The sequence below is a fragment of the Mustela nigripes genome, chromosome 5, assembly GCF_022355385.1.
Source record: "Mustela nigripes isolate SB6536 chromosome 5, MUSNIG.SB6536, whole genome shotgun sequence".
Lineage (NCBI taxonomy): Eukaryota > Metazoa > Chordata > Mammalia > Carnivora > Mustelidae > Mustela > Mustela nigripes.
In genome coordinates this window covers 53,974,497-53,987,249 of record NC_081561.1, presented here as the reverse complement: position 1 = coordinate 53,987,249, position 12,753 = coordinate 53,974,497, and the positions used below count along the sequence as shown (strand labels likewise).

The following is a 12,753-nucleotide window of genomic DNA, read 5'->3' as shown; positions in this document are numbered from 1 at the left end:
CTCCTAGCCCTAGCAACCACCATTTTGTTTCTATTTGTTTGGATTTTTTAGATTCCACATATAAGAGAGATCATACAGTATTTGTCTTTTCTGTCTGACTTATCTCATTTAGCATAATTCCCTCAAGATCCACCCATCCAGGTTGTTGCAAATGTCAGGATTTCCTTTTATCTCAAGACTGAATAATATTCCATTGTGTATATCCACTCTGGGCATGACCAGTCCTCTGGGCATGATCAATCCTTCCTACTGCCCTTTAGAAAACACCTAACTTCTTTCCTTTGGTTCTCAAGTCTTCCCAGCTTGGACCCAAGCCACCCCCTATTGATCATTTTACCCCAGTATTGCTGCAATTATCACATTCTTGCGTATTTCTTCAACTCTGCAGCATTGACTGTGACTTACGCCCTCCTTGATGTTTTCTTTTATACAGTGATAACATTGAACCAACTTCTTCTCATCTTTCAGGCCTCCTTTTGTCCCAGAGACTGTCCTTGTCCCCACTGTCCCTCCTGTTCAAAAAAGAACCCCATCACTCACCAACTTCTTTCACCAGTTCCTCAGTTTGTAGCCCTTATGCTCCTGCTACAAGTAAGTGGTCAATGCCTTTACTTCCTGCAAGGCTATAAAACCCACACGGATCCTCAGCCCCCAGCACACGGTCTAATATAAACAAACAAACAAATATACACATACACAGTCTTTATCCGTCTTCTTTATCCTTTTATTGATAGATGAACACAGATTGTCTATATCTTCTCTGTGGTAAAAAAAAAAAAAAAAAAAAAAATTCTGCAATAAACATGGGAGTGCATATACCTCTTTGAGGTAGTATTTTTATTTTTATTTTTTGGCTATATACTCAGAAGTGGGACTGCTGGGTCTTATGGTAGTTCTACTTTAATTTTTTGAGGAACTTCCATACTGTTTTTCATAGTGTCTGTACCAATTTCCATACCCATCAGAAATGTACAGGGTTCTCTTCTCCACATTCTTGCCAGGACTCATTATCACTTGTCTTTTTGATACTATCTATTCCATAGACTGTGAGGTGAAATCTCATTGTAGTTTTGATTTGAATTTCCCTGATGATTAGTGATGTTGAGTATCTCTTTTCAAGTATTGGTTGGCCATTCGCACGTCTTTTTTGAGAGAATATCTATTCAGTGCCTCCGTCCAATTTTTAATCAAATTGATTTTTGCAATTGAATGGCACCCATCCCTTAAATATTTTGGATATTAACCCCTTACATAGATGGCTTGCAAATATTTTTCTCATTCCATACATTGCCTTCTCATTTTGCTCTCTATTAGATTCTTTTGCAGTGTTTAAAAAAATGTTATTTAAGAAAACTCTTGATCCCATTTTTGACCTCTAGCTACTACATCATTCCCTTTGTTTGATTAATTACCAAACTCTTCAAAATAATTTTCTCTTAAATTTCTATCCTTTCATTCACTCTTGAATCAGGTTTTTGCCTCTTCTTCTCTCCTGAAATTGCTCTAAGAAAGGTCTTCAAAGACTTTAAAGACTTACCACATGCTAAATCATTGGCTATTTCTTGTTTTTATTTAGCTGGATTTTTAGATATAATTGACTCATTCTTTTAAGAGGCTTTTTAGGACATAGTATTACTTAGTTTTCTCCTAACTTTCTTGTCACTTCTTATTAGTTTTATACACTGGTTTCTCATTTCATCGATCTTTGTATTTTCACACTCCATATGTAAAGATTAATCCCAGAAATTTTATCTCTACTTATTTCCATAGTGATCTCGTTCAGTCTTATGGCTTTAAATGGCATCTAGAAATTGATGATTCCAAGTTTTTATCTCTAGTATGAATCGTCTCTCTTTAACATTAAACAAACATCTTATGGCCTAATTACTATTTCCAATTAAATATATAACTAAATATATCCAAACTGAGGTTCTGACATGAACACTCTCACCAAACTTGCACCTCCCACAGTTTTTCCAACTCATTTAATGGCAACTGTATTTTTACAATTACCCAAACACAAAAACTTGGGTCATCCCTGGTGTGCAAGGATGCAAGTTCTGTGTCCTCATTTTCTGTTCCCAGCAAATCATTTGCTAGGTAGACTTCCAAGCGCATCAAGAATTTGGATATTTCTTATCATATCCACTTTTACCACCATGTAGAGGAAGACTCTCAGGGGTATCAGAATGATAGCAATTAAGAGAAAAAAGAAGATTTTAAAATAAACTGCATAGGAGGTCCACCTTAAAATAGTTGGAGGATATATGGATAAAAATGAAATTCCCATTTGGAGGACCACATAATACATATCGCAGTTATAATTTTATATTTATTTAATTATAATATATTATCATTATCATTTACAGATGAGAAAACTGAGAGCTAGTTTAAGAACTTGTCCAAGAATACATGAATCAACAGCAAACCCCCTAGAATAACAATCAGAAATGCCGTTTTCGGGCACCTGGGTGGCTCAGTGGGTTAAGCCGCTGCCTTCGGCTCAGGTCATGATCTCAGGGTCCTGGGATCGAGTCCCGCATCGGGCTCTCTGCTCGGCAGGGAGCCTGCTTCCTCCTCTCTCTCTCTCTCTGCCTGCCTCTCTGCCTACTTGTGATCTCTCTCTGTCAAATAAATAAATAAAATCTTTAAAAAAAAATGCCGTTTTCCAGAAATCTCAATGTTTTCCAGAGTTGACATTCAAAAGTATAAAATTCAAAATAAGATGCTGCCTGCTTAAGACAGACAAGAAATAAGTTGGGATGTCGAGGTTAAATGTTTTATTACTTTATTACTTTCCAACATTATTAATGAATACAGAGTATGGTTACCAGCATATTACAGGTTTGAAGAGACACAAAGGAAAAGAATACAGTACTTCTCAACCCCTCACATTTCACTTGAAATCTAGCAGTGGCTCTAAGAGAGAAGAAATTATAGCTGCTGTCAACAAACCGGTGTGCTGTCTTTCCCAGCAAATGCCGTTGGTATTCTGCGTGTCCTCTCAGACCCATCAAAAGACCATTTTTCTTCTATCTGATTTCTCCCACACAAACACAGATTCCACAGAGGACTTGAAGGTACTGGTTTGTTGTTGTTGTTGGTGGTGGTTTTTTTTCTCCACCAATTTATATGGTAAAATATGCAGAGATTTCTTATCAGTTTGTTGTAAATTTTTCCAGGAGTTTTGGGTTTACCCTCTAGGCCCTTAATTCTAAAAAACTGTGTTGCTACCACCATCCTCCAAATCCCTTTCCTAGAAGATTTAATAAATCATGAATTATTTTGTCTCATTTCTTATTGCATTCAACAATTACAGCTAGTTCTCCATCCCTGGAGCTCTTTATGCATTTCTTTCTTCTCTTTTCAGGTTTTTGAATTTGATCCTCCTATCTGATTGTTGATCCTGCAGAAGATCTTCTTGCCTCCACCTTACACATAGTACTTGAAATAAACATAGTTTTCATTTGTTTGTTTTTGTTTTTTAGGTACACATCACTTAAATCTCCAGTGGCAATATGATGCCTGTTCTGGTACAAGTTGTTTATTATAAGTAAATATTATCACAAGGTTCACTAGATCTCCAGTGGGGGAAAAATTTTTAAAAAGCAGTAATCTTGGGTCAGTTGTTAAGTTATTGAAAAAAAAAACAGTAACAAAAGTCTTTGGGATCTTGGTAAAATATTGATAAATGGTTGATTGATTCCCTGTTTTTAGTTGGAAAACAAATTCTAGTCTCTATGTTTTTCCTTAACTTTTATCATTACAGAGACTATTTATGCTGTCTAGTATTTACACTGCAAATGAAATAACAGATCTTCATGCATTTTTCCATCCCATTCAGAACTAAGTATGAAACTAATGTTTTGAGTCTAGATTCTAGCCAAGCTAATTTTGAGTATAGATTCTAGTCAAAGTTCAGATTGTATTTAAAGCCAGTTTAGTAGTGTTAGTATTACATAGTATCCAACTAATATGCCTTCTTGCATGAACAGAACTTGGAGAGGAGGAATAAACAGCCAATGACTATTGTCATACTGTACTGTAGCTTTTGCATGCATCTTGTATTGAGGTTTCCTGTTTCTTAATGTCAATAACATACTGCTGACAGACAATTGATAAGTCTATGGGTATTAATTTTCATCAATTAAAATTCTAATAAGGTCATGATTAAGTTCGTAAATATTTAATTGTGTAAGTTTAGGTAAACCATGATAGAACAAAAGTGGTTCTACATTGAAGCAAAGTTGATATCCATACGACAGGAAATTCACACCAGATATGTCTCTATCATAAAACCCCTCACTTGAGAATATAAGAAAGTTCATGCCTTATTTCACTGAATACATAGTATCTACAGAGGAAGTATCAGTATTGGCATCTGTGTTTATTTATTACAGAAATTCTAATTATAGCCCTATACCTTTCTGCCCTGGTGTAAAAACTTCTTTGATCACAGGTATATCTTCCTTTTCAAGATTAATCTTCATCAAATGAGCTCTCAGTGCAGCAAATTTTATTTGGTGAGAGACATATATCAATTTGTTTTTCATCTTTAAAGCAGCGTCTTCTACAGTAACCGAACTTTTTTGTGCACCGATCAGGATCCACCAAGGCACATGTGGCTATAGTAAAAGAAGAGTAACTGACATTACCGATTTCTTACTCAAGAACATATTATTTCTGATTACAAAAAGTACTATGTATACATTGTAACAAACTTAGAAAATGCTAAAAAATAAGAAGACACTAAAATATTATGTATTCCCTGTATATAATTTAAACATGTTTTAAATTAATATATATAACATTTTTATGCCATAAATTATTCTCCTCAACAAGATTCAAAACTTTTTTAAAAGCTAAATAATGTGCCCTTGAAATATATGACAGTTCATCCAATGTTTCCATTAGGTCATATTAAAATTTTAATATTTTAGGATTATAAAAAGAAATTTATAGTATACCTTTTAATATTTACATGAGACATATTTAGGATAGCTGTGGAAGAGTTAGTTCCCAGGGTTATTAATTTATATAAATTTATATATTGCACCAGCAATATACATAGATTTTGCCTCCAAATAAAATAGTATCTACTGTAATTTTAATTTTTATGCTGTTAGTAATTTTTCTTTTTTCTTTATTTAATCTTCATATGCTTTGTTTATTATGTTATTATATAAGTTTTTAAAATAATTCATAAGTTCACTTTAAAAGTTTTTAAAGGCTTTATTTTTAGAGCAGTTTTATGTTCACAAAATAATTAAAAGAAAGGTATAGAGATTTCCTATATATTTCCTATATATTCCCTGCCCCTAAATATGCATAACCTTTCCTATTATCAACATTTTCCACTAGAAGGGTATTTTTTTTTATGAAGGATAAACCTATATTGACACATCAGAACCACCCAAAGTCCATAGTTTTCCCTATCATTCATTCTTCTTGTTGTACATTCCATGGGTTTGGGCAAATGTGCAATTAAATATTTCCATTATTATAATGTCATACAAAGTATTTTCATTGCCCTAAAAATCATCTGAGCTCTGCTTATTCATCTCTGCCCTCACTTCTCTGGCAACTGTTGTCTTTTTTATTGCCTTCATAATTTTGTCTTTCCAAGAATGTCATATAGCTGGAATCATATCGCACACAGTGTTTTGAGACTGGCTTCTTTAACTTAGTGATATGAATTTAAGGTGCTTACATGTCTTTTTATGATTTGATAGCTCATTTCTTTTTAGCATTAATTAACTTTCCATTGTCTGGATATAACGCAGTTGTTTTGTCTACCTACTGAAACATATCTTGGATGTTTCCAAGTTTGGAAATTAGGAATAAAGCTGTTTATAAATGTTCATGTGCAGGTTTTTGTGTGGGCAAAAGTTTTCAACTGCTTTGGGTAAATACCAAGGAGCATAATTGCTGCATATATGGTACTAGTGTGGTTAGGTTTTTTTTTTATATATATATTTTTTATTTATATATACTGTCAACTTATGTTCCAAAGTGGCTGTACCATTTTGCATTCCCACCAACAGTGTATGAGGGTTCCTGTTGCTCCATATACTCATCACAGTTAGGTTTTGCTAGTATTCCAAATTTTAGCTGTTTTAGTAGGTATGACATGTTATGTCATTTTAATTTGCATTTCTCTGATGGCATATAGCATGGAGCATCCTTTCTTATGCTTACTTGCTATTTGTATAATTTCTTTGGTGAGATGTCTTTTAAGGTCTTTGGTCCTTTTGTTTTTATTTTCTTTTGTTTTCTTATTGTTGAGTTTCAAATGTTTTCTGTATGTTTTGGATAACGGTCCTTTATCACATGTGTCTATTGCAAATATTTCTCCCAGTTTGTGGCTTGTCATATCCTTATATTGTCATTATATTTCTCAGGGCAGAAGTTTTTAGTTTTAATGAAGTCCAGCTTATCAATTCTTTCTTTCATGGATTGTGCCTTTGGGGCTATATCCAGAAAGTCATTGCTTAACCCAAGGATATCTAGGTTTTCTTCTATGAAATGTTCTAGGAGTTTTATAATTTTGCATTTTATGTCTGGATCTATGAGCCATTTCAAGTCTGTTTTTTGTGAAGGGTGTAAGGTCTGTGTCTAGATTCACTTTTTTCACATGTGAATGTCCAGTTGTTACAACATCCTTTGTTCAAGAAACTATCTTTCCTTCACTATATTGTCTTTGCTCCTTTGATAGGTATCAGTTGCCTATATTTATAGGGGTGTATTTCTGAGATCTCTATCTTGTTCTATTGATCTATTTGTTTACCAATACCTCATTATTCTTTTTAGATATAAAAATATAATGGTATGAATTTTCCTATAAACACTACTGTAGCTGTGTTCTATGAGCTTTGTGTCATCTCATTTTTATTACCATTCAGATGAAGATATTTTTAATACTCATTGATATTTCTTCTTTGAATTAGATTGTTTCATTAATTTTCATGTTTATATCTTTTTTCTTCTTACATTTATGTTGTTTATTTTTCTGTTTCCTGTGTAACTGAAGAAGGTGTGTTAACATCACCCATTATTATGGTGTTTTCTACTTTTTTTGTCCCTCTATCGTTTTTCACATAGTTTAAGACTAAGTTATTTGTTGCATTAAATTTATGGATGCAATATTATACTGTTGAATTGAATCTTGTATTACTATAAATAATCATTCTTTGTCTCTAATAATGCATTTTTTTCTTACTGACAACCTCATATAATATTAACATAGCTACTTCACTATGCTTTTGTTGTGTTTTATATCTTTTCCTATCCTTTATGTTTTATATTTTGTATTTTCTCAAATATTAGATAGTTCTCATATAAACTACTTGCTACATTCAAAACTGTATCCACTACATTCAAAAAGTCACTCTTTTTTTAACTTTACACTAACATTTATAATAGTAAGATAGATTGGATGAAATATATCCTGTTATTTTTTCCTATCTTCTTTTCTATATGTTGGTGATGTTTTATAATTCCACCATCCCATTTACTATTGTGTAGTTATATTATCTTTTACTCTTCTTCTACTATTTATGCCAGAAGTTTCAACTTACCAGTCTTATCCAAAAAATTATTGCTTGTTTTTTGTTGTTCTTTTTTTCTTTCTGTGTTTCTGAGCTTCTACATAAAAAATTATTCTCTTTCTGGCCAAACAATCTTTTAAGAATTTCCCTTAATACTAAAGTTCTGATGTTGAATTCTCTCTCTATTTTTGTTTGAGAATATCCTTATGCTATCTTCATTTTCATTTGATACAGAATTCTAGATCATAGGTTTTTTCTTTCAGGACTCTGAAGAAATCACTATCTTGTCTTCTAACTTCTTTCTTTATGGGTTTTTGGTTTGTTTTTTTTTTTTGAGAAGTCAACTTTCAGTTTAATATCTGACCCTTTAAAAGTGATATGATGTTTTCTTCAACTTTTGTTTTGCTTTATTTTTTGAGTTTTTTTTTAACAGTTTGCTATGCTTTTCTTTCCTTCCTTCCCTCTTTCTTACCTTCCCTCCTGCTTTCCTTCATCCTTCCTTCCCTCTTTCACCTTTTTCCCTATTTTCAACCTCTAATTTTCTCTTGTTTCTTTCTAGATATTTTCTTCCGGTTCATCTGTCATCATCATTAAATATATTACCAACTTTGTAAAAATGACTATTGAATGCATTTATTATGTATTTAATATTGGTTCAAAATTTTTTCTGTTGTAGCATTTTATTTTTCTTCTTTGTTGTAGTCTTCACCTCTATGCCAAATTTTTACTTTTGTTTTTCTTTATTTAAACAAGTTAAGCACAGTTATTTTAAAGTCTAGGTCTTGTAACTTCATTATCTGGATCCCTTGTTAATCTCTTCTCTTGAATGCTGGTTTTGATTTTTGATAGGATGTTATATTTTCATCTGTTCCTGATTATTTTTTTTTAAGATTTTATTTATTTGACAGACAGAGATCACAAGTAGGCAGAGAGGCAGGCAGAGAGAGAGGAGGAAGCCGGCTCCCTGCTGAGCAGAGAGCCAGATGCAGGGCTCCATCCCAGGACTCTGGGATCACGACCTGAGCCGAAGGCAGAGGCTTTAACCCACTGAGGCACCCAGGTGCCCCTGTTCCTGATTACTTTTGTCACATACATTTTTAATGAAAGATTGAAGACATAGCTTGAGGTCTGGAATGATGTTCTCTTTCTCCAGAATGATTTATTACTGTTCCTTGCTGGTGCCTAGGACTACCAACCAACCATAACTGGATAATCTTAAAACATTTTTGAACTTGAGATAATGTAAAGCTGGGCGTTAGTTCCTGGGACGGCTGGAAAGCTGGGCTAATGTCCTTTCAACTTAGACCTAGTTCATAGATTTTTGGATCCTCAGCCAAAGCACACCAGTATTTCCATAGTTCTCCTTCCTTTGTGGGTTCTCAATTACAATTTTTGCCCCAATTGTTGCATATGGCTATCAAATTTCTGCTTTTCAACTTTTTTTTTCCTGTGTCTTTATGAGTGGTCAAATGCTTCTCCAGAGAAGAGCTGTCTCAGAGATTGATTTCGATGTGATCTTTTCACTGTAACTTTTAATTGACCTATTTACTCTTCAATGCCTTTAAGCAATTGTTTTGTATTTCTTGTTTTGTTTTGTTTTGTTTGTGCATCTATCCCCCTCAGTGCATGGGAGAGGCTATATGAAAATCTGTTATAATTTTATAGTATGTTTTAACATCAGGTTGTGAAACAGACTACTATAATTTTATATTGTAAAGTTTTAACATCAGTAGAGCAAACAAATAACTAATTTTGCAAAATATTTATATGGTGCAAGTTGATAGTTTTTCTAACTGCAGAGTGAAGATGAGTTTACAGCCATGGACTTTAAGCTTGCATTTTAATGCTGCTTTTTGCTAGCTATGTAATTTTGGGTAAGCCCAATGAGTCTTCATTGCTTCAACTGTAAAATGGAGAAAATGGTATCTCATTCAGAGAGTCTCCATGAAACATGATGAGTTAACACATAAACTGGTGTACAACAGTGCCTGGAACATAATCCTCTCTCAGAGATTAAGAACTGATACTAATTAGTGTTGAACAAGAATGTAGTTGAAATTAAATCATTATTGACTACAATTTTTAGACCAGGTGGTAGGCTTTTTCTGGACGTAAAGCAAAACACTGAGCAACAGTGAGAGCCAGAGTGAGAGTAAGAGAGACAGCTAATTAAGTACCATGATAGAGACATATAATAGGTTCAATGCGTGAACAGAGAAGTGTTTGCTTATATTCATGGTGTTGTATCATGGAAGAGTGCTATGAAATTTTAACCTTAAAAAATAAGTAAAGGTTATTTAAATGCACAGGAGGAGTAAAAAAAGAACATGAATCAGTCAAACAAAGTAGAGTGATTTTCTTCCTAGAGTTGAAAGAGCATATTATACATTTAAGTTCAAAAACTAATAATAACACAAATAGATTTCCTTTGTTGAAAACCTACTGTGCGTCAGGTATTGTTTTAAATATTTTGCATACCTTATCTCATTTAACTGCCATAAAACTTTAAGGTTGCTGCTGTTCAGATAAAAAACCAAGGCTTTGAGTGACCATATAATTTGCCCAAGTTTGCAAAAGTAATACATGCTTAAGGGTTCAATCTTAAATTGTTCCAAACCATAATTTGCATTTCAAATATGTAATTCAGGGCCTCTACATTGAAAAAAGTTGGAAACTGACATATGATAAACATTCAAAATATTGACATATGATAAACACATCAAAATACTGTCTCAAATTATATATTGTTTCTGGTAGCTGGTTGTTCTAAGACCTTTAAGTATTTTATGACTATGGGGGAACCTGAAGATGTGAAAATTAGAAGTTGAGTACTAAAGGACAAAATAGAATTCTATTAAGATAAATATGTTTACCCATACAAAGATTCATTAGTAATAGATACTTAATATACTATATATAGGCTTAATAAATGGGATTACATGATGCAACCTGAACATGGAAAAATTTTATCTTAGACAATTTTAAATAAAATAATTTAGATCCTCTATATGGAATTATTTGTTAATTCTCTTGATTTTGATGTCTTAACTCAAAATTGGATGATAACTATGAATTTAAGGTGACTTTCTGTTCTCCATGTCTTCCCGACATCTTATTCAGAGCTTCAAATTAAATCCTTTTTTTTTTTTCTTTTCTATTTCTCAAACACTGTTAGTCTGGTAAGGGTTGCATTTGTCTCTTACCTCATGGCTGGCACCTGGATCTCTAATATTGAAGATACTTCCTATCAATTAATAATACCATCATGTGAAAGTCATAAAATGTTCTAAGATATTAGTATTTGTGTTCTATTTTTCCTTAGCTTATTGAATAATATTGAAGAAGGTATAATTCTTTAAGTTAGGTGGATGAAAATATGAAAAATATTAAGACAAATTTGCAAGTTACCTTAACTAGTAAAAATTAATTAATACAAACAAATCATTGCCACAATGGAAGCACTCACATGGTATTCATTTTTCATACATCTTTCTGGACTGGTTGAGAAGTTACTTAGGTAGTCAGTGAGATCCTGGCCAGTTGGAAAAGGTTATTTTTATAAGCTTCACTTTTCTCACAACATTTTATTATAATAATCATGTAACCAAATTGACACAGTTTTCAATTTAATAAAATCTAGAGCACCCGAACAGATATGGTCTTCCCACCAACATTTCAACACAGGTGAATGTCTTTTCCCCCACTATTTTAGACTCAGACTCCCATGCACATGCAATGTATCATAAAGTTTCCAAGGCCACCATGTTTGTGCCATTTAAGGTCCATTCTGAGACATCTTAACAACTGGCTATACTAAGACAGTCCCCTGTATTCCTTCTCAACTACATTGTCTCCTCTTTTTCTGTTTTCTACTTCTACTTCTATTTTTACATTTTTTGAAATACTGCAATATGATATTGAATGTGATAAAGATTTTGCTTACATTATCTCTGAGTCTTTGCAAAACCTTACAAAATTACCTTTCCATTGTACAGTAAAAAGAATTAAAGCTTCTCCACAACTACAAAGGAGTCAGGTCTTTAATATAAACCCTGATCTATTTGATGACAAGTTCACTCTATGAACCACTATATTGTGCTGTTTTCACTATCTATGGATTATTTTATGCTTGTATTAAAATACTGTCTAATATACTGTTCATTCTATCATGTTTTAACCATTGTCAGTATTGTTCTCTATCAATTTTCTACAACTCGCCCTCCAGCATGGTATCCTTCTGCTTGGATCACTCATCTAACATCTTCCACTTAGACCAAATATTTTTTATTATTTCTTTAATGACTTTGGGGTTCTACTAATAACCAAACCATGCCATTGGGCAACTGATAAGTACTACTCTATGAAGCCTTCAAAGCCACTCACTCTGATACTTTGTATCACCCTTCCTGTTTCTTTGGTCCCATAAAGGCCAAATATAGGACATTCTGTCCATTTCAGTACACATTATAACTTAGTATCTGTTTGAATGATCAAAAGGTAAAGGAAAGTTTGTGGTCATATTCATGCACTAAGTGTCTTCATTACATTATATAAAATTTTCTGCAATGCTTGGCAAATGGTACAGTCCCTACACATCTGAAGCACATCCATATTCCCATGTGACCTCAATGCTTTTGACCAAATAATCTATTCATCTTGGACTTTAGCCTCAGTGCCTGCTATAGAAATCATGATGAAATAGAAAGAGCAAATATGCTAGGATCCTGTATTCCAATATCCAATATTCCACTTATCACAGACAGTATAATAGTTGTGGCCTTAGAAAACTCTCTCCTTTGATGTCATTTTCCTCTTGCATAGAAAGAGGCAAAAGCAGATATCTCAGTTTAATCTGGAGGCTCAGATTATATATCTATAAACCTTCTAATTCTATAAACCTTCTATAAACATTCTAATTCAAGCAATTCATTAATTTTAACTGAGTATACTCAACTAGCTTTTAAGTATGCCTGAAGAATTACTGTGTCTTTTTTTTTTTTTTAAGATTTTATTCATCCATTTGACAGACAGAGATCATAAGTAGGCTAAGAGTCAGGCAAAAAGAGAGGGGGTGGGGGAAGCAGGCTCCCTGCCGAGCAGAAAACCCGATGCAGGGCCCGATCCCAGGACCCTGGAATTATGACCTGAGCCGAAGGCAGAGGCTTTAACCCACTGTACCACCCACGTGCCCCTACTGTGTATTTCT

The 12,753-nt window shown here is 33.3% G+C and overlaps 1 protein-coding gene across 1 annotated transcript; it reads right to left on the bottom strand.

Moving 5' to 3' along the window:
* Positions 1-4,479: 4,479 nt before the first annotated feature.
* On the bottom strand, positions 4,480-10,755 carry DEFB114 (defensin beta 114). The gene is made up of 2 exons (XM_059401550.1): positions 10,751-10,755; positions 4,480-4,645 (listed from the first exon to the last, which is right to left on the bottom strand). The coding sequence occupies exons 1-2, from the start codon at positions 10,753-10,755 to the stop codon at positions 4,480-4,482; spliced, it is 171 nt and encodes a 56-aa protein (XP_059257533.1).
* Positions 10,756-12,753: the final 1,998 nt, after the last annotated feature.